A 25,685-nucleotide genomic window follows, 5' to 3' on the forward strand; every position below is an offset into this window, starting at 1 on the left:
GTGTGTGTGCGCAGCAGGGAACCAAGCTGAAGGCTCAACCCAGTGTCTGATAGGAAGAAGCTGCAGAGGATAAAAAGAAAAACCTTTTAATGAGAAGTTGAGTCTCTGAAGGAACGGCGTCGCCTCACGATGAACTCTGCTACTCCGTCTCGTCTGCTCTGCTTCCTGGGGGAAGAAGAAGCAGCCTGATGGATGTTTGGCAGAGTGAAAACCGTCCCGGGGTCGGTTCATTCAAAGCTCTCTCTCTTCTCAGAAGTGGTAAAAGCTTTGAGGCTCCACATTAAAGCGCTGACATACTGAGAGATAACCGAGGAGGAACCCCGGACAGGATATACATCACACGAGGCGTCGGGGTTCCCACGCTCACTGAGACACGTTTTAACATCTTGCTTGGTGGAGTAACTTGTGATCTCGGAACGTATATGCAGGTTATTTTCAGGGTCTCATCCTCAAATCAGCCACATGCAATCCCACAGATCCGAACCCTGACCCGGACTTTTTAAACGTGCCCCACCATGGCGAGCCAGTTCACAGCAGTAGACCGTGAGACCATCTCTACTGCCATTTGTGCATCACCTTGACATAACCTTGAACAGGCAAACCAGCTTTTCAAAGAGCTAAATCACAACTTTGTTTTAAATACTTTACAAAATGACCAAATAAATGCCTTCAGGTTCCCTCTCATCAGCTGAACAGACGGAATGGAAACATATTAGATTCAGTGTAATAAAGAGGCTACAATATGACAACAATGCAAACACTATGGCGCCCTCGTGTGGCTCAAAAGATGAACTGCAGATATAAGGAATTCTGCAAATTTGTGTCGTGATTGTGCATTAGGGGGGGAAAAAAACACAAAATAAGAACGGAAATGTGTCGGTTTTAATTCTGAATCCCGACTCAACTCTTGAACAATGACACTAAAATTCTATCCCCGCTGATTTCCTGACGACTTCTATGATTCGTGAACTTGCGATCGGACTCTACTGTACACATTTATCACAGATGAGGAAAGACAATCAAAGAAGAAAAATAATTACAAGACCTTCCAGTTCTTTAGAGCTTCACTTAAAATCACAATCAAAGACAACAGACACCCGTCAGGAGAATTGTGCAAAAACAAAACTATACCATTATCACATATATGAACACATAGCACGTTCTAGTCACCGCAGAACAACATGAGAAGACGACGAGCTCACAGATGGCACCAGAGAACATTCAGGAGGACCTTAATTAAGCAAACCCAGTTCAGCCTCATACAGGTTTTACACACACACACACACACACACACACACACACACACACACACACACACACACACACACACACACACACACACACACACACACACACACACACACTCTCTCTCTCTAAAAAGATCAACATTTCCATGGTTTACAGCACGCTGTGACCATAAATGAGTCAAAAGTAATTCCTACATTTTCTCTGCAGTGGAAGATAACAAAACGAACACAAACTTGGATTAAAGCAGCAGCAATTTAAATTTCTAATTGAACAACTAAAAAAGTCACATGACTCACATCACGTCAGTGAGACAAACACGTTTCCCCCAAAGCTTTAACCAAAACCCTCACATTGCAAGTAAATCTCAACAGGCAAATAAATCATTCAAATTAAAGATAAAATTATGTCTTTTCTTAACAAGAATAATCAACTTTACATCATCGTCATTTTAAACCCGACAGACCCATTTTGTTACATTTCTATTTATCTTTATCTCTTCTAATTTGTACTAATAAACCAGGAAGACATTAGAGGAACACAAATAATCTCAAATAACAAAAACAAGTAGAGAGAAATATAGCAGAACAGGTGACACCATGGCAACGGGGGTCAAAGTGCAGAGTCACAGTGATGAGGAGGAGATGATGATGATGTCACGTTGTCTTGGCCACATTCAGGAGGCACTGAGGCGACACAGCAACCGGTTGTCTGGAAGACCGAAAAAGCAACGAGATGACTGAGAAAGTCTTTGGGCCTCAACGTCGGAGGAGGCGGGGCTTTGTGTCGGAGGAAGAGCGCGTGGTCGGTGATCGTTGGCGGCTCGGAGGACGAGCCGATGGAGGAGGGCGGTGAGCAGATCAGCTGGCGGAGTTCCCGGTGTAGAGGTCCACGGTGCTGGAGCTCAGGCCTCGGCTCTCCCTGAAGTTACTGCCTCCCCGAGACTGACAGAGAAACGGGAGATTACAGTTAAAGGGGGACTTTTTCTTTTAATTTAAGTTATTTATTTTTGGACGTTTTATTGAGAGAGTGAGAGGCGCCGGGGTTCGAATCCCGGTGAGGACTTCAGCCTCGGTACGTTGGGCGACAACTCTAGTCTAATCTAGTCCAGTCCACTAACCGCCCAGGTCGCCGTGCTCAGACGGGCCAATCAGAGTTTTTCCCTACATGACCTCATGCAGGGAGATAACACCTCCATCAGGTCAGTGTTACCTCCACCAATCAGCCTCATCCTACTCCAGAAAGGGGCGTGGTCAGACAGCTCATTAGCATTTTACAGACACAGACACAGCCTGTTCTGGTTTTGAGGCTCACTTCTAAAACACGTTGTGTGACCTCTGACCTTTTAACGTTAACTGGTTGAAAAGGATCACAATGACATAATGCGTTGAATGCAATTTAAATCAGGATCAGACATTTTCTTTAATCCCACAGCAAGTTGCACAGCTGTAATTCCTCCATAAGAGTTATGAAGAAAGAGTGTAGAAGTGAATTTTAACCACTTATTTATTTGTTTAACATTAGTAATAATGCAAAGCCTCTTCTGTGTGACTTTCTTGAGATTTTGTGCCCTCTGCAGGTCAAAGGCCATTGAATAGGAAAGGGACGGCAGAGGAGGTGTGGCTGACTGACAGCGCACATTTTTTTACCTTGTCTGGCTTTGCATTATTTTCGGAACACTGGATTTCTCGTGGATATTCCTTTTTGTTTATTGCAAATCATACAAATGTCAAGAATTCTCCCAGACGTTACCAAGTGACAAAAAAAACTCACAAATCAGTCACTACAAAGAGAAAGCACGTGCACATAAATAAAAAGCTTATAAACATAGTAATGTGACTAAAGACTCACCTGGAACGGGTCGTCACTGGTCTTGTTCAGGTAATTCAAGGAAGCGGCTCTCTTCATGCTGTTGGATGGGAAGAAATCAACATTAATACAGCATCTGAGGTGGTTAATTATTATTCTCTTCCACGAATGCATCACTTAGTACTTCAACATTGCTTTAATTTCTCTCCGGGTCTTACTTGGTGCTGCGAGGTTCAGGCGGTCCGTTGCCCTGCAGTTTCTTCACCAGCAGCTCGCTGCTGCGACGCAGGACGTCCCTGAGCTTCCCCAGAGAGCCGCTACGCTGCAGGGCGCCGCTGCCATCCTGCACACACACACACACACACACACAACCATCAACCCTGCAGTCACTTCCCTTTCTGCACTCGTTGCTGTGTGTATGAAAGTCTTCGTCAGCGGTTCGTTAGCTGAGACTGAAATGTGTACGATGTTAATGAATATCTGACATTTCAACATTGTTATTTTCATGCAACCATCAAGTAAATTCACTTTTGGAAGGGGATATTGGCATTTCATCCACAGTCACTGGATCTGAATTGATTACTGAAAGATGATCAGTGATTATTCTGACGTATTACTAATAACTTTGTTTCAGCATCTTTAAAATCAGGTGAATCAAAACACTTCAAGAATCCTTTTTTTTTTTACATTTTCTGTATAATTTCTGAATAAACTGATGAATCATTCATTCTGTAAATTGTCAGAATGAGAAACCATGTTGCCCAAAAACAAAGAGCCGAAGCCGATTCATCAGTTCATCCAGAAATAAAACAGCAAATCAAAAAATGTAATTGAAAATAATGATGCACGAACCATTATTTGCTTTTTTTTAACAGTTGGTTATAGTAATGTATCCATCCGTCCATTCATTTGTAGCCTTTTTGTTGGTCGTTAGTGTGTGCTTTAATTGCTGACCAACCAGTGAGAAACATTACAAAACACTTTATAAACAGTGTTTAGAGGCATCATAGTGCAATACGGGCTTAGCACCAGCGGGGGGCACTGTTGGACCTTAAAAACAAGCTGCTTCTGATGGCTTTGATGCGGAGAAAAAGACAAACACTTCACAAATGAAAAACTTTATTTGAGAATACCAACAGGTGTTGATGCAATAACCTTCACAATGCAGAATGGTAAATATAATGCAGTCCTACGTCCTAAGATAGTGCTTATATACCTTACCATTTATGATCTTCCACTGTAGGGAAACTGAAGTCACACTATATAATATATAATATATGTCGAGAATAGACAGGTTCAATAAATAAGCATTCCACTAACACAACAACATTGTCATAATTATGTGATGTACATCGTCAATTCTTTTTGTTCAGCGTTGCATTAGAAGTATAGGTGTACTCGTTGGAAGGAATGAAGAATCAAGGCAGGTAAGCATACCGAAAAGCCGTATAGTGAATGCACTTGTCAAACCTAAGAAATACAGCCTACAATTACACTTTGAAAGATGTTAAAAGTCATTCTTACATTCAGTTAGTTAAACGTTTTGATCTCGAGGAAACACTCGCACTTGAACTCTCGGCGTCTTTTAACAAAAACAATGTCAACTTGCAAAACGGCCGTGTAAGAAGAGAAAGAAAAAAAGGCAACGCACTCCGTTTAAGCTTAGTGTTTTCAGAATAAGAGCATCCACAGCCAGGCTGGGCACTGTGACTGGACTGTACCACCAAAAACATACACAACACTACACTTAAAACTACCGTGGAATCCAGGCTTCCATTGAACAACGACGCCAGCCTCCACTCCTCCTGCACGACGAATAAAAAGGCGATTCTGCTTCAACGACCATTATTTTGAAATCTGCTGTTATTTTTGCAATTTTTCTCAGGTTTTCTGTGCGAGATGATTCCCTTTGTAAACGCAAGCCACCGTGTACACATTGTACCAGCGAACAGCCTGCATGTGAACACTCCACCCGAGGACACCGACGACGTCGTCGACTTGAATATGTTACCATGGCAACAACGGCTGACTGCTCTTGACCTATCTGCCTTTTGTGGTCTTTTCACAACACCATGGCATTTGTAGACAAACTACCGCCTTTATATCGAGCAAATAATCAATGTTTAAAAAAAAATGTAAACAAAAAGAATACAAAAAGGAAATTATCTATAAAAAAAAGAAAAAAAAGGCAATGCTCCCTTCTCATTTCCTGCCAACAAGGCAACAAAAAGGTAAAACAAAGATAACATTTTTTTAACAGCACGTGAAACTTTACAGTACCTTTGTTTCCAAACGGTTTTAGGCATTTCTTTAATTATCGTTAAGATCGTTAAAAACAAACACACCAAATGGCAAAAAATAAAAATACTATCGTGGCTAAATACAGGCACCGGGTTGACAGCTAGCTTTGAGGATCGACGTTCGGTCGCCGTGGGAACGGACTGCGAGTGCAAACTAATTCAGAGTGACACCGATGCAGAGCAACTGTCATTTTGCAATATATTGACTGTAAAGTGTTTATTTTATCAGAGTGAGGCTGCCGTCTGATCCGCAAAATCTTTCACCTTCTTCCAAAGTAAATCCTTTTCTCTTATCTAGCCAAAGAAATTCACAGTGCACCTATGACAAATCACAAATGGATGTTTGGAGAGAGAGAGGGGGGAAATGTGCGAGTGGCTTCCTCACACAGGTTTTCACACACAATGACTTATTTTTTATTCATATTTTTTTTCTGTTACGTGAGAGAAAGATTTGAAGTAACGTTTTCCGATGGTGGACGACACGAGAGTTAGTGAGAGGAAAAGGAAGAGAGGAAAACGAGAGCAGAGATGAGAAGACCAAACGTCCCAGCAGGTGACAGCCAGCAGGGTGGTGGTGGTGGTGGGTGGAGGGGGGCGGGGCTTTCTGAGTCTCTCTGAAGGGAGGAGGGGCTTGTTGGTTTTTGTTGAGACAGAGAAGAGCCAGAGGGCAACGACAACACACATCCTTTTGCTATTGTGTTGGGACAGGAGAGAAGGATGAGGAATAATCTGGATGGCTTAGGCCTGATGGAAGAGAGGAGAGAGAAAACAGACACAAACAGCACACATCGTAAGATTCAGAGCTCTTAGGGTCGGCCTGCCTACGCTACTCCTACATCCCCGCTGCTGTGCTGAGCTGGTCTGGGCTAGTTCATCCTGTACTGGGCTAGTTTATCCTGCACTGGGCTAGTTTATCCTGCACTGGGCTAGTTTATCATGTACTGGTTTATCCTGCACTGGTCTAGTTTATCCTGCACTGGGCTAGTTTATCCTGCACTGGTCTAGTTTATCCAGCACTGGTCTAGTTCATCCTGCACTGGTCTAGTGTATCCTGCACTGGTTTATCCTGCACTAGTCTAGTTTATCCTGCACTAGTCTAGTTTATCCTGCACTGGTTTATCCTGCACAGGTCTAGTGTATCCTGCACTAGTCTAGTTTATCCTGCACAGGTCTAGTTTATCCTGCACTAGTCTAGTTTATCCTGCACAGGTCTAGTTTATCCTGCACAGGTCTAGTTTATCCTGCACAGGTCTAGTTTATCCTGCACAGGTCTAGTTTATCCTGCACTAGTCTAGTTTATCCTGCACAGGTCTAGTTTATCCTGCACAGGTCTAGTTTATCCTGCACTGGTCTAGTTTATCCTGCACTAGTCTAGTTTATCCTGCACAGGTCTAGTTTATCCTGCACTGGTCTAGTTTATCCTGCACAGGTCTAGTTTATCCTGCACTAGTCTAGTTTATCCTGCACAGGTCTAGTTTATCCTGCACTAGTCTAGTTTATCCTGCACTAGTCTAGTTTATCCTGCACTGGTTTATCCTGCACAGGTCTAGTGTATCCTGCACTAGTCTAGTTTATCCTGCACAGGTCTAGTTTATCCTGCACAGGTCTAGTTTATCCTGCACAGGTCTAGTTTATCCTGCACTAGTCTAGTTTATCCTGCACAGGTCTAGTTTATCCTGCACAGGTCTAGTTTATCCTGCACAGGTCTAGTTTATCCTGCACTAGTCTAGTGTATCCTGCACTAGTCTAGTGTATCCTGCACTGGTTTATCCTGCACAGGTCTAGTTTATCCTGCACAGGTCTAGTTTATCCTGCACTAGTCTAGTGTATCCTGCACTGGTTTATCCTGCACTAGTCTAGTTTATCCTGCACTGGTTTATCCTGCACAGGTCTAGTTTATCCTGCACTGGTTTATCCTGCACTAGTCTAGTGTATCCTGCACTGGTTTATCCTGCACAGGTCTAGTTTATCCTGCACAGGTCTAGTTTATCCTGCACTAGTCTAGTGTATCCTGCACTGGTTTATCCTGCACTAGTTTATCCTGCACTAGTCTAGTTTATCCTGCACTGGTTTATCCTGCACAGGTCTAGTTTATCCTGCACAGGTCTAGTTTATCCTGCACAGGTCTAGTTTATCCTGCACTAGTCTAGTGTATCCTGCACTGGTTTATCCTGCACAGATCTAGTTTATCCTGCACTAGTCTAGTGTATCCTGCACTGGTTTATCCTGCACTAGTTTATCCTGCACTGGTCTAGTTTATCCTGCACTAGTTTATCCTGCACAGGTCTAGTTTATCCTGCACTGGTCTAGTTCATCCTGCACTAGTTTATCCTGCACTGGTCTAGTTTATCCTGCACTGGTCTAGTTTATCCTGCACTAGTTTATCCTGCACTAGTCTAGTTTATCCTGCACTAGTTTATCCTGCACTAGTCTAGTTTATCCTGCACTAGTTTATCCTGCACTAGTCTAGTTTATCCTGCACTAGTTTATCCTGCACAGGTCTAGTTTATCCTGCACTAGTTTATCCTGCACTAGTCTAGTTCATCCTGCACTAGTTTATCCTGCACTGGTCTAGTTCATCCTGCACTAGTTTATCCTGCACTGGTCTAGTTCATCCTGCACTAGTTTATCCTGCACTAGTCTAGTTTATCCTGCACAAAATAAAAATGTGCTTCTCTTTCTAACATTACAGCCGTCTCCGTAGCTGCGTGACAACAGGCAGGTGCACTGATGCAGTAGGTGATGCAGTAGGTTGCAGTCACCATGACTCAGCTCCCCCCCCCCCGCTCCCCCCCTCCCTCCGGGTGCCAGGACGCCAGTGACGGTGCACTGCAGACGTGGGACATCTGCTAGCGTCAGCGCTAAAGGGGGTATGAATTCAGAAAAGCCTTAGTGCGATAACGCTCCCTGAAGCAAAAACCTGCATCTGCTGAATCATGAAAACACTATCTGCTTCTACCTCAACCACTAATTAACTGGTCATCTATTTTCTACCAACCCACCCTGGTGTATTGTGTGTGGAATGACAGTTCAGGAGAGACAGAGAGAGTACAATCCACTGAGCAGAGAGGAGGAAATTTGATTGACAGGCTGATTGGTTGTCGTGGCATGATCAACAAGGAAGTAGGTTAGTAAGGAAACAGGATGAAATGGAGAAAACGTGCAGACAGACAGGCAGCGCAGTGGAGCGTCCGGCTGAGCGCCAAGCAGCGGCAGACACAAACACACACACTTGTACATTCAAATCATGCACAGAGAGTCACTACCAATTAACATGAATACAACCTCCTCGCCGTTACTTCCTCATGTGCCTCCACTTGTAAGCGAGTTAATGACCTCTGGTTAAGCGGCACTTCAATTAGTCTTATTACAGGTCTTTATCTAAATACTAAAGTGTGCTGTCGGGGTCAGCTGTGTGAGGATGCAAAAACCACTCCTGTTGCCACGGTGACACGTTTCTGAACACACGTTTGGGCAAAGCTATAGAGTAGACGGATGATAGTGATCACGTGATCTCTCAGCAATTAACTACACACAAGCAGACGGGACGTTACAAGCTTATTTGTTTATCTTTTGTTTTTAAAAAAAAACAAGAAGTTTGCAAATGAATGGATCGATGGAAACTGTTAAGAACGCTCAAATGGCTCTTTAAAAGCATGAAAACGTCACGAGTATGTTTTCTGTTCTCAGCACACATTTACATGACATGGATGATGAAATGCGAGCACACACACAAACACACACACACACAAACACACACACACACACACCCACCAGCATGCTGTTGCACGTTTGAAGCACAAACAGGTGCATGCTCGGATGAATCCACATGCCGCAGCCTTTGCTGGAGTTTTGATGTAATGCATATTAACGTGTGTGTGTGTGTTTCCGTGTGTGTGTGTTTCCGTGTGTGTGTGTTTCTGTGTGTGTGTGTGTGTGTGTGTGTGTGTGTGTGTGTGTGTGTGTGTGTGTGTGTGTGTGTGTGTGTGTGGAGAAGCATTTCACATCCACACGTACAACAGCCAGCAAACACAACACCACCTTTCTACTCGGTGTTACTGGGGAGGGGAGCAGCAGACATGAGGTTAACAGACATTTATCAACCATGTGAAAACACAGTGAACACACACACACACACACACGGTCCATTAGTGTGCATGTTAAGGGCGAGGCCCTGCAGGCTGGCGTTGCTGCATGCATGCATGCTTTTTGGGGACTGGGTTGGCGTGGTGACGGGGCGTGGCTGCACTTAAGTGAAGGGGAGAGGCACAGGCTCAGACCGAGGCACCCCTGCTGACATACATCCTGCCCTCTGGTTGGTGGAAAAGCCTCGCCGGAGGGCGTCTTCGAGCTCTATTTAACTGCACGCACCGCTACACTAAATATAACGCTTCCGCCGCCGTCCTATTTTATAATAAGGAGAGGGGATGGCAGGTCCAACACCGTGCAGAAATCAAAGCCCTGCGGTGAATGAAACTAACGATTGTGGAGACACGGCCAGTGCTGACGTTATAATGAGACAATGAAACAGCGGGATGAACACATCAACTGGCCAGTTCACCGCTCACAGGGATGAGCATCAAGGATACTGGGAAGCCTGTGTTTAATAGCGGAAACTTGAGACATCCTGAGAGGGATTTCGACAAGCTGCGTCTTTGCTAATCCCACAAATAGCAGATCAATTATTCATATGTTGCCAGGGTGCCACAGAGTGAGCTTGTGCCTTTTGTTTCTTTTCTTTTTTTGGGGTTACCGCTCAGAAGCATTGCCAGCATAACAACCACTTATTAAAACGAGACAGTAGGACTTCATGGTCAAAACATAAAAACAAACATGAACATCTAGTCCAAAGCAAAACTCAGATGTTGTCAAAAACAACAGGTCAGCATGCCAAGACACTCAATCAGCTTCTTTTTTTTTCAGGTTGAACTCGTGAGAAGAACAAGACGCATCTACGAAGAGTTGATGGACCGGTACAGATACAGGTCACTGAGTGCAGCCCATTATATTATTATACTAAAGAGCCTTGAAATCATTTTGTAAAAACTCCAGCTTTATATGGATATAATAAATAACATCACTTATATTCAACTTCTCTGTGCTTTTGTGCAGTTTGACCAGCGAGGAGCTTCCTGTGAGGTGCATCGTCTCGTTTCAGTACAATCTGCTTCCTGTGCTTCTAAATATCACTCGTCTTAATGACGACGTGTCCTCTTCTCCCTCTTTCATGTGACATCGCTCTGTACCAGTCCACGCTCTCCGTGACATCGCTGTCATCGCCGCCTTGTTCTTCCGACCACGTTGACTCGACTGTAGCGGATTTGTACTCACCCCGTTCCACTCCACGCCCATACTCACTTCCTCGCCGGTCTCGGAGCCGCTCTCATACTTAACGCTGCTCAGGCTGTCGCGGCTCCTCCGCCTGTCGCCCTCCGTATCCTTCAGGATCTCCACCACGCGTGTCTGGTGGATGGGGTCGATGCCCTGATGGGAACGACGCAAACAAGCAAAACAAAAAGAAAACACACCGCGGTTAGAGCTCGCTCGGTGGTCGACGGTAGCTCGTCGATAAGGATGAGTGTGTTAAGGTTACGTGGAGGGATATTATGTCTCTTGTGATGCATTCACGGTGACATCACAGATTTGAAATGTCTGTGAGATGGGAGTGATGTCAGGGGGGAGAGAGGTGGAGGCTCTATGAGAGGCTATTAGTTTAGGACACAAACAACTTACTGTGTTGCTCTGGATCCATAGCATCGTAGAGAAAGGGAAAGAAATATCATCAGATTTGGGGGGGGCATAGTTAAGAATTGATTTAAAACAGGAAAGCTATGCGCATGCTGAAACGTGGACATGTTTCACATCAGAAAGAAGCTGCTGACCTGCTTGCGAGACCTCACGGCGCACTCTTCCAGGGTCTCGGCGGCCTCTAGCTTGCCCTGCCGGCGGTACAGGGCCCCCAGGTTCCTCAGGGTGGTGTTCACTGTGGGGCTGCAGACAGACACAAACACACACATATTTACCCAGAATTCATCAGAGGAACGATTCAAACTGAGCAAACTCATGCAATATGTACTTTAGTGCAAGAAGAAACCTGAAAGATTAAGAAAACAAAAGAAATTTCTAAATAATTAAAAAGGTTTTCTACAATAAATCGACTTCACACATCTATAAAAGAATACATAGCGTGACTAATCTCCTGTCTTTACCACGTGCCTTTTTTTTACAACGTTGTAAAAAACCAAACAGGCTTATCATGCTCCGCCTCACCTGTTGACTTTGCAGGCCTTGTACCAGCCGCCGTACTCTCCGTAGGGAGTGTTGTCTCTGTGTTTGCCCTGGAAGTAAATAAGGGAGAAACAGGAAGAGAAAGAGAGCGTGAATGGGAGTGGTGGTTTAAACTGGACCAGCTGCATTTTCCCCGTGTTTACATATAACTATGGTCTGCCTACCAGGCCTTATATTGTGCGTTTGTGTATCTTATTTCCCTAACAGGAAGTGAACACATCAGATAAGTCGTTTTACTCCCAAGCCTCAACTTTCCATTTGACACATTCATTTTAATTTGCGCTGCTTTTATTCAGAAGGAGAAGAAAAGCATGAGATTGATGCTGCAAGGCCCCTCACCTTGCTCATCTCCTCCCTCTCCTCCGCATGCATCCAGATGGGCTTGTTTTCAGCTGCAGACAAACAGACAGGAGAGGTGGTCTACATACGGCATACAACACATGAACTAGTGACCATGCAGGCTGAGCTGGAAGCAGCGGCCGACTGACCAGGACAGTGGAATCAGTGGTGCAGTTTGTTTATTAAACATATCAGAGTCGTGGTGGGGAGACAACCTTTCTTTGGATTGGTTTTATGTATTTGGCGACACAAACACAAGGAGAGGCTGGTGAATCAAGGCTAAATGTTAACAATACAAAGATTGATTCAGAAAAAATGAATTTAATCCTTTTTTTCCCAGATTCTTCCCAAAATAAATTAAGAAAAAAATATGTCAATAGATGCCAATAAAGAATACACTAGAAATGCAGCGTTAAGGTGGAAGATGATACTGGTGATGCAATCGAAACCAATGATACACAGCATTTTCTGACACAAATACACTTAACCATTTAAAGTAATCATAATTAATTATCCATGCGCTAGATTAATTAAATATGCCCTAGAAACATACAAACATAACACTTTTAACTCAAAATCAAAAAGATATTTGACCCCATTTGAGATAACGGCCAAGGATTAAAGATGTAAAGTATCTTCCCACAGTCAAATAAAACCAAAAAATAAAATAGAAATCATTGACAGGGAAAAAAGAACTGTTGCTGCTTCTCTTAACCTTCAACTCCCCAACAGGTTTAAAAAAAAAAAAACATCTGCGTGCCTTTGTCAAGTTAAGTGACACATGAAAAATAAACCTCTCAGAAAAGTGTGAAATGTTGTTGCATTTTATAAAAAGCAATGGAGCGTTTCATTGTGCTTTGAGTCCTTTTCATTCCCTTTTCAAAAGCAGTCAATCTAATCCCTGGAGGGAAGCCACAAAGAGCTCAACTTCAACTGAAAGAGGAGAAGAAACTTGCAAGAGTTCATCCTTCAAGACAAGTAAACTCTTTATTCTTTAAAAAGTTTGTTTAGCTCCTTTGTGTCCTCTGAACGGCGAAGGTCGGCACCCTGCCTAGAACATCGTCCACTTTTTAACCACCTGTCCATCACTCACTCTGCTCGCTGGCGTGAGACAAACCGGGGATGGAAGACAAGGCAATGGTGGAGGAAAGCAAAAAAACAACAAACAAAAAAAACACATTTAATCTGTATATTGGGAGGACAATCTCGATGTGACCCACCACCATTTCTCTTGTGGTATTTATTGTGCTCGATTGAAAAGAGGAACCTCCACCACCTTTTAAAAAAACGTGCCGCCACATTACGAGGCCTTACCATCAACGGATCCGAACTCCTTCTCGTGAGCACGAGTCAGAATTTCTTTGTACAGGATCTCAGCCTCCTTGTATTTCCCCTGTTTGAGAAAGCAGGACGCCTGAAGCAGAAAGAGAAGAGAAAGCACAGTTTAGTGGAGCGTCAAATGGGCCTATTGACTCACATTGGACCCCCTGAGACAGCAGCAGTCCAGGGAGGCCTCCCTTACTGTCTCCATACAGTTTCTCCACCATCACTGAGACAAGACAGAAGCCGGAGGCAGAAGAAGCAAGGCAGCAGACGAAGGACTAGTGGAAGTTGTTCTATAAACACTTCTAAAGATATATTATATTCAACTGCCTTTCATAAGAGCCATGTTTTTAAAAAAAGCCTGAAAAACAGTGGGCTTTCAAGGCTGCAGAGAGACCATGCTTGAGAACAAATAAGTGATTCTGCTCACAATAAAATTATGCTCTGCCCGTGTTTATTATCTACATTAAAAGCTAAATAGGAACTGTCATTCTCTTATAGAGTATTGCAGTGAGAAGGTTTGAGAGGGAGATGGAAAAGAAGCACAAATAAAAGCCGATGCGTCTCTCACCAGGTTATTCTTGGTTTTGGCCACGTTGGCGTCGTCTGGTCCCAGCCGGCTCTCGTAGATCTCCAGGGCACGGCAGTAGTAGTACTCCACCTCCTCGTACTTGCCCTGGTTCTGGCAGAGCAGAGCCAGGTTGTTCAGCTGTTTGGCCACATCTGGGTGGTCCTTCCCCAGGACCTGAGGGGGGGGAAACAAGCAGCAAATGGTTCAGGGTTTTCCCCTCGCTTCTATCTCCCTTGTGTGGTTTTTTACCGCTTTCAGCGAGCACCGGCACGTCATCCTCTCTCAGGAGATCTAATAAAAGGCTGGCGGATCAATAGAAAGGGTAGAGAATAGAGCTTTCAAGCAAAGAGAGACTCTTAGAGTACTGCAGGGCTCTGTAGCCTTGTCGTGTCTCCTATCTATCTCCTGCCTCGCTCCCCAACGATCGCTATCCATTTTCAGCTCTGCTCTCAATTAAACTCCTCAACCAACGGTAGTCGGCCCCCAGCGGAAACTTCACAGGCAATTTAAGAAAATCATTTGCTCTCTTCCTTTTTTATAGTCGCTGGGGTCACAGTAGCTCCAAGTGACATTTTGGAAACATTATCACGTTAATTACTTTGCCTGACTGGCTGAGCCCGGAGATGAGGCCGCGGTCGGCTCTACTGCTGCGATCCAGGGATGTGTCCTACCTTTTCTCTGATCTCCAGAGCCCTCTTACACAGAGGCTCGGCCTCCTTGTACTTCCCCCTCTTTCCATACAGCACAGCCAGGTTGTTCAGCGTCGCGGCAACCTGGACATGCAGAAAGAGAGGATAACCTTGAATGAGGCCACTTTCATACTGGCACCGTGGCTTCACAATATCAGGATTTAATTTACAGAAACAGTCTTTTCCAAAAGCTCAAAGCCACCAGGATTTCACAACCTGCCTTTGTGTTTCATTACTCTTTATTGAGGATCAGACTGAGAGACAACAGTCATGTAAGAAGCAAACTGGGAGACTAGCACTGGGCTTTAATAGCTTCCTACAGGCTGTATGAGGTGTTTTGGTGCCACGGTGTCGATCGATTCATAGACTAGATTTGTTCACAAAGGCAATAAAACAGGTTGTATATTTTCATGTTGACCCAGTGGTTGTATTATGATTGTTCATGTTTGACGTATGAGCAGACATTCAGCGGTGGCAATTGATTACTTCAAAGCATGCAGGCACATGTTCAATAATCCATAACGGTGAAAATAAAACCCATACAGACTGGGTTAAAACAAACACAGTAGGCTTTGAGGTTATTGCCTCCGATCTATCCAAACATGGATGTGTCCACATGAAGATGTGGTTGCCATGACGATGGGAGTCTTACCGCGGGATGGTCTTTGCCCAGGGTTTTCTCACGGATGGACAGAGCATCGTTGAGCAGGTGGGCGGCCTCTTTGTATTTGTTCTGGTCCCTGAACGAGTGAGAGACGTGATGAGACTCGACGTTTCTTCACTCTTTGACAAAATGTGTGTAGAAAAGCAAGCAAAAAGGCTGGAGAATATTCTAACCTGTAGACCAGGGCCAGGATGTTGAGCATGGTGGCCACGTCGGGGTGGTCGTGTCCAGAAGTCTTCTCCAGGTCCTCCAAAGCCTGCTTGCAGAGGGGGACGGCCACCTCGTACCGGCCCTGGGAGGCGTACTGGATCACCAGGTTGTGCAGGGTTCTCAGGCGGGCTGGGATCTCGTAGCCTCCCTGCTGGGCTGCAGCCACGGCCGCGCTGTTGTGTTGGTGTTGCACTGTGGGTGGGGGGGGGGGGGACAAAGGCCACATGCACAGGGCAAAGGTCAGCAAAAACTCAGACCTGATTATATCGGCAGCTACATTTGCATGCAAACAATACTGTTAAAGGGATGAAACACCATTATGATTAAATCCAACACCATAAATATACTGGGTAAACATGTATTATTAACTCATTACTCGTTATCAGGTTTTACAGCGCTGTGTGCTGTTCTTACTTCCTTGTCCGTGCTCCTCCTCATCATTAGGGAAGAGGTCGTCCAGGGAGTCCTTCGGTGTCTCTCGGTCCTTCTCCTCCTGCTGTGAGGAGAAAACAAACCTGCCAGTCAGACCCTCTAACAGACCACATTAGTGCTTATTTATTTAAATATTTAAGATAATAATACCTCATATACAGCTAAATATATACATCAGGGATACATATCAGATATGTAATTGGTAGTATTAGATCATTTAGAGCGATACGTTCAATGCTCAATTTAATCATACTTCATCATCTCGACAGGATACATTTAATTGAACTAAAAAGATTTTGATAAAAGGCAGAGTTACATTAAATTGCATGCTTTTGTCTACTACATAGCTGCTCCGTCAATTACTATGTATTCTCATTTGAGGAAAAACCATCAGTGTTTCCCCTACCATTGTACAGGCCTGGCGGCCCGCCAGGCCAAGGAGACCTGCCGCCAGGCCCAAAAAAAAATCAATATACCAAAAATAAGCCACCTATCAATTCATTCATAAATCAATAATCATTTACATTAGGAGCGCCTCCGCGCAGCACAGCAGACTTGCTCCGCAAGACGCGCGGCCGCAACAATCCTCGCCGCGCGCTCCCGCTACTTTTTTCTTCCGTGTACTTGTCGCTTTCTACTTTGAAAACACGGAACGTTGACACTGTATTTTGATAAGCTGTTGCACTCTTCAGACTCGTGGTGTGAGCGGAACCGGTCCATAGGGTCCATAATATTTATTTTATTACATTACATTATTATTTATTTTTACATAATAAAGATGCCGCTGTGTGTCTCCGTCCAAAACCCGCTGCGCTCGCGCTGTCTGCTCGCACAGATCCGCTCGTGCGCACATGCGCTGATGCAGGTCGAGTGTTGTCGAGAAATATAAGCAGAGACGGCGCTCCTTAAAAATAACATCACGCCATGTGTGTGTAGTATTAGGACGTGATGACGTATGTACAACCGGCCAAAGCCCGTTTGCCCCCCCTCCCCGGGGGGGGAGGATTGTTTTTGATAAGATGTGGAACTTTGAGTAAACTGCTGTTGAGTAAACCTATAACTTATATTTTACTTGATAAAATAAGACAATATATGCACTCATATGTCATTAATGTGATGCTCATCTGGACCCTGATCATTTCCATCAACCAGCACCTTAATAAGTCACTCTCTCCTTGTGATCTTGAATACACTCTGGTTGAACAAAAATGTTGAATGCAAATATAATAATTGCAGAATTGCAGACTGCTTGCTGTGCCACCTGACTTAATCCAACTGCACCAATACACCATCCCACACGTCTCGTCTGTTTAGGGTTTTTTCGGTGGGTACCGTGGGTACCACCGGGCCTGAAAAAAATTCTAGGGGAAACACTGACCATGATGGTTGAAATGTATATTTTCTATCCTTTGGTTTCATGATGGAGCACCGTAGGTTTGCATTGATTCCATGGAATAATGCTATCTGTCTTTGTGTGATGATCTTAATATAGAATAAGGACCAATAAAAGGATCCGTCTGGGGTATTGGCAGGATGGATATGCAGTTAGTGGATACAGGCCATTAAAGCTGCTTTTGGGGACTAAGAATAAGGTCAGAAATACGCAGCGATGCATCCACTGTTGGATCAATGAGGACCTGACCAGAGAGGCCCATTCCCGGAAGACGGTGCAGCTTGGTTTTTTTCTCCCGTATCACATATCATAGACAGTTTGCTGCACTTTAGAGTTAAATCCTTTTAAGGCAGATTGACAATAAGAAAATATAGTTCCAGGGTGGTTCAGAGGGCAGGATTTCCATCAGTATTTCCAATTCTGCTAATAGTAAATAACCAGTCATCTCTATTTCACTGCAACTTCAATCAAACTAATCCCCCCCTCCCTCCCCAACGAATAATCTGCAGGGGCATTTTTAATTGTTTACAGAACTTACAGTGGGTGAGACGTCCTCGTCGTATTTTTTGAGCTGGTTCATGAACTCCAGGTGCTTCTTCTCCTCCTCCAGCTGGGCCACGTTCTGCTCGCTCTTCTGCAGCTTCTGCTGGGTGTTGGCCAGCTCGTCCCGCAGCCACTGGTTTTCCTGGCAGAGCCTCCTCACCTGAGCACGCAGCTTCTGCTTCTCCGACTCCACGGCGTTCAGGTGGTTGGACAGAGCCATCATCACCTGGGACGGGAGACGGGGTCGAAGAGCATTTAACGAGGACAAGCGTCGACGCGGGACAGTAAAAAGAGCAGCTGATTCTGAATGAGTCACGATCATCACATAAGCTCAGGATAGAATGAGGAAGCTGTGATGAAGCAGGCGTCGTAACAAATATCCACATTTACTACACAGTGAACCGCTTTCTGATATTAGAAGCTGTAACTAACTGTGTTTTGCAGAAAATGGTCTTCTTTGTTCATATCATCCTAACCCTGCCTTACCTGCGCTTCTCCCAGGCCCAGTTCTATCATCTCCACCGACTTGCGGAGCAGGTTGGACTTCTCGTGCACGAGGTTGGCCTCTTCATCCTTCTTAAGGCACTTGATGGTCTCCAGGAGGCTGTGGAGGATGGAGTTGTGCTCGTTCTTCAGGGCTTCCAGGCCCTGGATCACCAGCTTTGTGTTGGAGATGATCTCTTCCTGGGAGAGCTTCTCGAGCTTCTCTTCCCGTGGATACACCATGGTGGACATCTTCTATGTGGCTCAGGGAAACCTGCACAAAAAAAAGGGGGGAACCGGCTTTTACAAAACACCCAGCTACAGCTGCCACATTAAAGAACACTTTCACGATGGTCTTCCAAAGATGCAGCTGTGCTCGTTTATTATTGGAATTCACAAGACAGAACCTGAAAGCTCGGCTGAGCTGTCTCAACACGTTTCCTCTATTTAACTTCAATTTCAAATGATCTTTCACGCTAAAAAACATCGCAGGCATTCTCTGCCGGGGTGACATGACCCCAGTCTCTATTTCCTGTTTAAAGATCTCAATATCCGACAGCGTAGAGCCCCTCCCTCGATGCCGACAAACCCTTAAGTAACTAATGAGTTCATAGCATAATCCATGAGCAACGTGCCGGCGAGGGGAAATTAACTGGTGTTAGTACAGGGAGGGGGATGAGGGATTCAAATTTCATGAGTGAGATAGGTCAGCATTTACTTACTTTGAGCTGTTAAAATAGACAAATTCTGAATGAATGCAGTTCAAAGAGATAATAAAAAGGGTTGTTAAATAAAACACATGATCTATGCTCCGACCAAGTCTTGTGGATTACTGCGGGGGTTTGAATAAAGTGAAAAGCATGCGTATCCGGTATAATGATTGCTTTATGCATAGCCGAGAGCCACAGAGACGTCTTACTCCAGTCAGGATTTGGCAACTATAACTGGGAGGTTGGGAGAGGAGCTGCAGTGTAACAGAGGGCACCCAGATGCTGCAGTGTGGGTGCTTTCTGGTGCCAGCACTTTATACACACTGAGGCCTGGCTGGCTGCACAACCGGCTGAGGAGTCATGGAGAGGATGACGCTACAAAAGGCTTAGGAGCTGGTCCAGTCACACAGACTGTCAATAATATTGCTGTCTAGAGAAATGGCAGCCCTTCGGGTGTGTGCTTGGACCATGTGCCACTTTCCCCTCAGTCTGAAGATAACCTATGACTCACTGAGCCACGTAATGGTCAGCTACACCGAGCAAATGTCAGTGCAAAAACAAAAGTGGCCCTGCCCTTCAGACCGGGGGACCAGGCGACGTCGAGGCAGTGTGTTCTGGATTTCAAGCAAAGAGTGGGTATATAATCGGTAAAGAACGAGAGGGGCTCGCGGTGATAAACGCCAGCTGAGAGCCGTCTGCCAAGAGGGAAAAATATACCCCACCATTAATGAGCCGCTCCCCGCTTCCCTGCTTGCATTTCAGCAATTTTCTATTAAAAGCAGAGCATTGAGGAAAGAAGGCCCACAAAACAACTGCGACATATAGCTATGTGTTCTGGATTGTGGCAACAGAAGCGATAACGGCACGTTAAAAATCCCGGTGGCGAGCCCCGGAATTAACGTCAACGGCGATTAATTTCTGCGTTGAGAATCAAACTATTAGAGAAGTCGCAACATGATCATAAATGGTTGCTAGGGATGCAACTTAAGAGTTATTATCACCATATTAGATAAACTTGAAGATTATTCTCACGGTTAAGTGTTAATTAATCGTTGCAGCTCTAATGGCTGCCCACCACAATTTGTTAGCTTTAAGACCTCAAGAAAAACTTGTGTCTGTCGCTGGTATCCAGTAATTGTGACGTTATGCATGTCAGGGTGTTATTTAGGATGCTAAAAATATATTTCATAACGGTCACTAGACAAACACACAGGGGCATCTACTGAATCACCTCGTGGCCAGTCGGATGTCAGACAGCCAGTGGAAATTTGCTTTAATCAGAATGACACTGGAACATGTGTAGCACCAGCTGGAGGCTCTGGATGAGCAGAAGATAATAAAAAGTGTCAGGTAGCATTACACGACGGAGAGTTAGATCCTGTTACAGACCAGACATGTTTTCCCTTTCCTCCAATTATAAAGATTTACCATTCTTGGGTTGATGAACCCGCTTACTTAAATCCACTGAAGAATTCAAAAAATGCATAATGTTCGAAGGAATGGGTATCAGTTTATTTTCCTATTTTCCCCACAAAAGGAGCTTTTTTCCCTCCTACTGTGTGGCGAAGGGAAAAGTGATGGGTGAAGTAAACCTGACGTAAAGCAGGTGGCATCTTGTTAAAGCTGTTAAAACGCTGAAGCAGCGCTGACTGATTCATAGAATATATTAGATGACACTAGAGTACTATATTGCACATGTGATCATGGCTTTAATTACATTTTTATAGGACCAAACAGAAGAGCAGTCAAAAGCGAATTCACAGACACAGCCGACCCCTTTAGAGACGAGCGGAGGGACAAGAACCATAAAACATTTACCGTCACACGACAAACGACCCCATTCACATGAAAGGATATATTAAATTAATAACACGCACTCTTTCTAAACTACTTAAAGCGAGTTCATTAAACATTAATTGAAATATAAAAAGACTATTATATTTGCTGCTCAACAAATTGAGGCCAAGCATCAAAATCAAACGAGATATACATAAAAAAAACAGATCTGGTAAGAATTCATAAGAACAAAACTGTCATGGTATGTTTAGCATGCCAAAAACAAAATGAGCTGAGGGCCTACAGTCAGCGGCTGCAAGTTAAGCGTGTGCCAACAGTAAAAGTTAGTCAGCAGGCAAGATGGTGTTGGCAGAACTTACATGAACATAAAAACAGACCACAGCTCGGATAACAGAGACATTCTTTCCTGACAATAATCTGACTCACTACTTTTCATAAAAGACTATTCAAATGCCACAAACAGATCAAGCTGTACTCTCATTTGCATGGCTAAAGAGACGACTGTAGGTACGGTACGATATGAACCTTCCACGCAACGTTTCTCCCGGCCAAAATGATTTGAAACCTGTGATATTATCCCAAAACTCATCAAAATATGCTTTCAAATCTTAAAATGGCACTTAAACAAACTGGTACTTTAGAGTTTGTAAAGATACAAATGTGTTTGTTGAGTCACAGATGAATCACATCTCCTTTTAGTGGAAAATAAATTAAAGAATATTAAATAAGACCATAAATCATACAGAAATTAGTAAATAAATAAGAAAATATATTTTTGTGTCCTGTTTTTTTTTTTTAAACATTATTTTTCACTTGTCTGAAATGATAGACAAGACAGGTTTTTCAAGTCACTTGTGATGATATTTACAATAATGGAAGTCGCTGCGCTAAAATCCTGTAGGATTCCCATCCCTGGATGACCGCATGTTAAAGTTTTGAATTAAGCAGCATTAAGTCATATGCCACATTAGCATAATGCAAAGTCGTGGCATTATAAAACCCTAACTTTGCATGAAGAACCAGGAGATGGACGAGGAGAAGTTTGCCAAGCGAGCCTACACTACTTTCCTCCCCGACACCAAACCTCTTCCCGGGCTCTGAACAAGATCTGAAACCATCACAATGCAGAATTAAGCACATTAACAGATCAGACAGCGTATTACCCTCCACTGTGTGGATGAAAGGCCCCAACAAGTGTACGCGGTAGCTAACAAAGAGAATCGAGTGCTTTCAAGTGAGTCAGGGGAGAAACGAGCAGCGTCGCCTCGATGAAAACACACACAACCCCGGTTGTATCAAAGTCTTCTGTTTTCGTCAACAGCTGAAGTTAATATTTCCCCAAGTCTTTAAAAGGAGGTGAGATAAAGTCCAACAGGCCTGTTGCTTTTCTTTAAAAACAAGAATGCCCTTGAATTAATCTTTAACATTTACTTTTTTTGAGTTGCATACAAATCGTGTGCACATAAAACAAACGATAGCATCAAAGGTTAACGTGAAGTAAAACAGGCCCAGAATATGACTAACTATACTGCTGACACAGATTATGGTGCTTTTGGGTCACTATAATTTCAGTAATCACCATGTACTTTTCACATGTGACACTATATAGCATATTCATTGGATTTGGGCTTTTTCCCAAAAGCCCTCGTGATCGGGGGAAGGAATGATCAGGATCAAGTCTTTGTTGAGGCAGCTTACTTGATTAAACAACCAAGAAGTAAACATGGGAAGACGAGGAAACCATTTTCAACAAATCTCTCTCCACTCAGAGCTACTTCACCAACCATGTTAACCAATACGAAACATAGATAAGACGTAAACAGATGTTCCTGCTGCCACTCATTGGTACTTTGCAAGAGCTGGTCTATTTTTATGCAATAAAGCTTTACAAACGAGTCACAATCTAAAAGCAAAGTGAAATGACATATTCTAAGCAAAGGAGTTCTGGCCATTTTTAATGAGGGGAAAACAAGGGGCAGGAAGAAATTACACTCTCAGAGAATCTTCATATCCATTACAAAAGCCACTAAATGCCCATTTAAACGCTTTAGCAATCTATAATCATTCATGCTGGCAAACGTTTTCAGCTGTTACAGCTTACTGGACCAGAAAACTAACCTCAGTACTGGCGGATCAGAGCCTCATACTTTGGCACGGTGAAGAGCTGAAGAAATGATGACTCCTCCTCCAGCAATAGCGCTATACGCTGGCAAAGTGCATCATAAAATTGCCGTGCTTCTCCAAAGTGATCCGCCTTAAAATGAAAAAAAAAAAAAAGGAAACCTTCGGGCACACAAGCAAGTGGAAACGAGACAGGACAGGAAGGAGAGTGATGATGGCGGGGAGACGAGAGCTGCTCGCGGGGATGACGATGACCTTCCCAATGCTCCGTCAGAACAACCAACCATCCGCTGAGAGGGCTCACATCGAGAGAGACAGCCCCACCCACAGCGGGAGGAGAGCGGAGGAGTGTGGAGAGGAGCAGGCCCTGATGGGGGAGGGAGCCGTCGTGATCTAGACCGTGCTCCTCCACACTCATCAGACACAAAGGAACAGGTCTAACAGGATGGACTCAAGGCACAAACGTAATTTCACATGCCACCAAGGACGAGGGCGCACATCACAACTGCAAGGTCACAAACCCAGCGCCTCGTGGATGTAAACATTACATGTGAATATATTACACGGATTAACACATAAGGCCTGGCCCTACGGTCTCCACTTAGCACCAGGCAACACGTGTCTGGTCAACCTATTTCACTCCAAAAATCAGACCACAGTCCAGCGAATGGTCATAAAGTTATAGGAACCATTTGTAAGCCGGCAAACACGTATTCATATGTCATAGACAAACAGCTTCTTCAGTTGTGTTCAAAGGCTCAATAATAATTTGAGAACTATCGGATTGTGTGTTAGTGGTGAAAATTGATTTTCGTAATAAAAGCGGAAGTAAAATATCCGGCAATAAAGTAGCAAAAGACCACCTGACGTCCATAGGGCTTTAAAGAGAAAAAAATCAATCCAAACAAGTTTAAATGTTTTCCCACATTTCAACAACAGTTAAAATGCAAAAAGTAAAAAAATTAAACTCTTCAATAATAACTGACTAGAAAAGTTTGACGCTTTGATGAGTTGGCTCGAATACTGAATTGTCTGGGCAAGTCAGATGACTCAACCTTGCAGGTGGGATCAAAGGTCTTCTTATATTGCAGCAATCTGAAGCACATCCAACCCAGAAGCCACTACGACAGCCCTCGAGGAGCGGATAGTCTTATGAAAGACAGTTCTGTGTTTTTACACAAATCTGTATTGACTGGTCCATTTCCCTCTGAGCGGAGGAAACATGGGTCATCTACCTGTCGTGCATGCGGATCCAGAGCGCCCCTGTTCATTAGTGTCCATCCCCAGAAAGGCCTCAAGCCTGATCATCATCACATCTCCCTCAGGAGAACACCAATCAGGCAATTGTTCCTCCTCGTCTCTTCCTACCATCCCGGCACTCATTCAAAAAAAAATCGATCTCAGAGGGGAGGACGAACTGAATAACCCTTCATTGTGTATAAGTGTGCTACTGCTATATTCAAGCATGACTGCACAGTCTTAATGGCTTCAGGGTAGGATTTAAAAATAAAAAAACTCTATATAGGCTGCCATTCTCTTCTTTTAAAAGTCACACGGATATGGTTTCAAGCAAGTTTTTTTTAAATCATACAGCCTTATCGGAAAGCTGAATGGGGAATTTAAAAAAAATACAACAAATACAAAACACAGCACAAGCAATGTTAAGTGACCACTATGAGAGAGAGGGTGTGGTACTTGTTGGTGTCATAAAAGTGAAATATTAGCATAGGAAATGGGGAGAAAACAACAAGCCAAGTGGTCGACCTCTGTGCCATCTCCTCCTCCGTTTCCTGCTCAAAACAGCAACCCAACAACACCGTCCGCATCACTACCAGACACAAAAGACAAGCCAGCCGCCCGGGAAGGGTGTGGCGTTGGCCTGGGCGCCCCGGGAGGGAAGTGCCCGCCCGCCCCCGACATCCATCACACCACCGAAGAAGACCAGCTGCTGGACGGGGCCGTTTCCTCACTAATGGTCGCCTCAAGCTGCCTGTGTGATTTTTTATTTATTTTATTTTTTTGCTACTGTTGCAAAAAAACACCACGTCCCTAACCTGAGCAGAGTGTAAAGTAGAAAATATGTGACCGTAAAGGTGCTGTCGTCTCCAACGTCCTTACAACGACGTCAGCAGTTTTGAAACAAAAAGCTCGATATATATTTTTAATATCGTGGGCAGCTACATGTTAATGACACTGCAAAACCCTGAACGTGCTTTGGAGAATATATAAATAAGTCTGCACCTTAATTCAAAACACAAAACAGAAGATGACGTAGTCGCTGCTTGTTATTTAGACTGATATTCATTTTTGTTATGACTCGCAGTTCACAGCGGTGCTACGGGGTTTTCTGCCGCATTTATACTAACGACCAAGCCACAATTCACTCGTTATTTTATTCACTATATTTTTAATAATAATTTCCGGCCTCGTTTATTGAGCTAACCTCAAAGTGAAGCTTGTTTTTTTTATTTTTAATTCATCCGTGTAGCGCTCCCGGTTAGCCACTAGCTAGCTTGTGGCTAACCCGCTAGCGTCACCACTCCCTAAGTTGTTACGAGTTCGCCCTGTTCGAAGCCGCAGAGCTGATCGTTTTTAAACAGGTGACATCTCGGATCGATACCGCCTAAATACACATTCACGTACAGCGTTCACGCGCTTCTGGTTGTTAGTTATTATGGGAAATAAAAGCTATCACTTACCGGTAGCTAGGACTGACGGCTAGCTCAGCCCCCTTTAAATCCAAAATGTCTCCGACAGAGAGATTCTCC

General features: G+C 44.1%; 1 protein-coding gene and 1 long non-coding RNA gene across 3 annotated transcripts; one reads left to right on the forward strand and one right to left on the reverse strand.

Annotated features, from left to right (window-relative positions):
* Window positions 1–845: 845 nt before the first annotated feature.
* Window positions 846–1,386, forward strand: LOC311020641. Its single transcript, XR_014597915.1, has 2 exons — window positions 846–964; window positions 1,029–1,386. It is a non-coding gene; the product is annotated as an uncharacterized lncRNA (long non-coding RNA).
* klc1b (kinesin light chain 1b) lies at window positions 1,053–25,685 on the reverse strand. Of its 2 annotated transcripts, XM_084020802.1 has the most exons (16): window positions 25,617–25,685; window positions 18,293–18,563; window positions 17,802–18,032; window positions 15,853–15,934; window positions 15,402–15,630; window positions 15,217–15,304; window positions 14,547–14,648; window positions 13,876–14,049; window positions 13,296–13,395; window positions 11,982–12,034; window positions 11,625–11,692; window positions 11,237–11,345; window positions 10,686–10,838; window positions 3,273–3,397; window positions 3,097–3,154; window positions 1,053–2,189 (listed from the first exon to the last, which is right to left on the reverse strand). In XM_084020802.1, the coding sequence occupies exons 2-16, from the start codon at window positions 18,539–18,541 to the stop codon at window positions 2,106–2,108; spliced, it is 1,905 nt and encodes a 634-aa protein (XP_083876928.1). In that variant the 5' UTR covers window positions 18,542–18,563; window positions 25,617–25,685; the 3' UTR covers window positions 1,053–2,105. The 2 variants fall into 2 exon arrangements, with proteins under 2 accessions (XP_083876928.1, XP_083876929.1); XM_084020803.1 differs by lacking the exons at window positions 1,053–2,189; window positions 3,097–3,154; window positions 3,273–3,397 and adding an exon at window positions 4,157–6,098 and having other exon boundaries at window positions 10,713–10,838.

This window comes from Eutrigla gurnardus (genome assembly GCF_963514095.1).
Source record: "Eutrigla gurnardus genome assembly, chromosome: 11".
Lineage (NCBI taxonomy): Eukaryota > Metazoa > Chordata > Actinopteri > Perciformes > Triglidae > Eutrigla > Eutrigla gurnardus.

Excerpts from the sequence above, each read along its gene's own strand:
- klc1b (XM_084020802.1), bottom strand. The coding sequence starts at position 18,541 with ATGTCCACCATGGTGTATCCACGGGAAGAGAAGCTCGAGAAGCTCTCC. Across the intron at positions 15,631-15,852 it reads GGAGGAGCACGGACAAGGAA|TGCAACACCAACACAACAGC; the intron begins GTAAGAACAGCA and ends CCCCACCCACAG. Across the intron at positions 13,396-13,875 it reads CCAAAACCAAGAATAACCTG|GCGTCCTGCTTTCTCAAACA; the intron begins GTGAGAGACGCA and ends TTTCTGCTTCAG.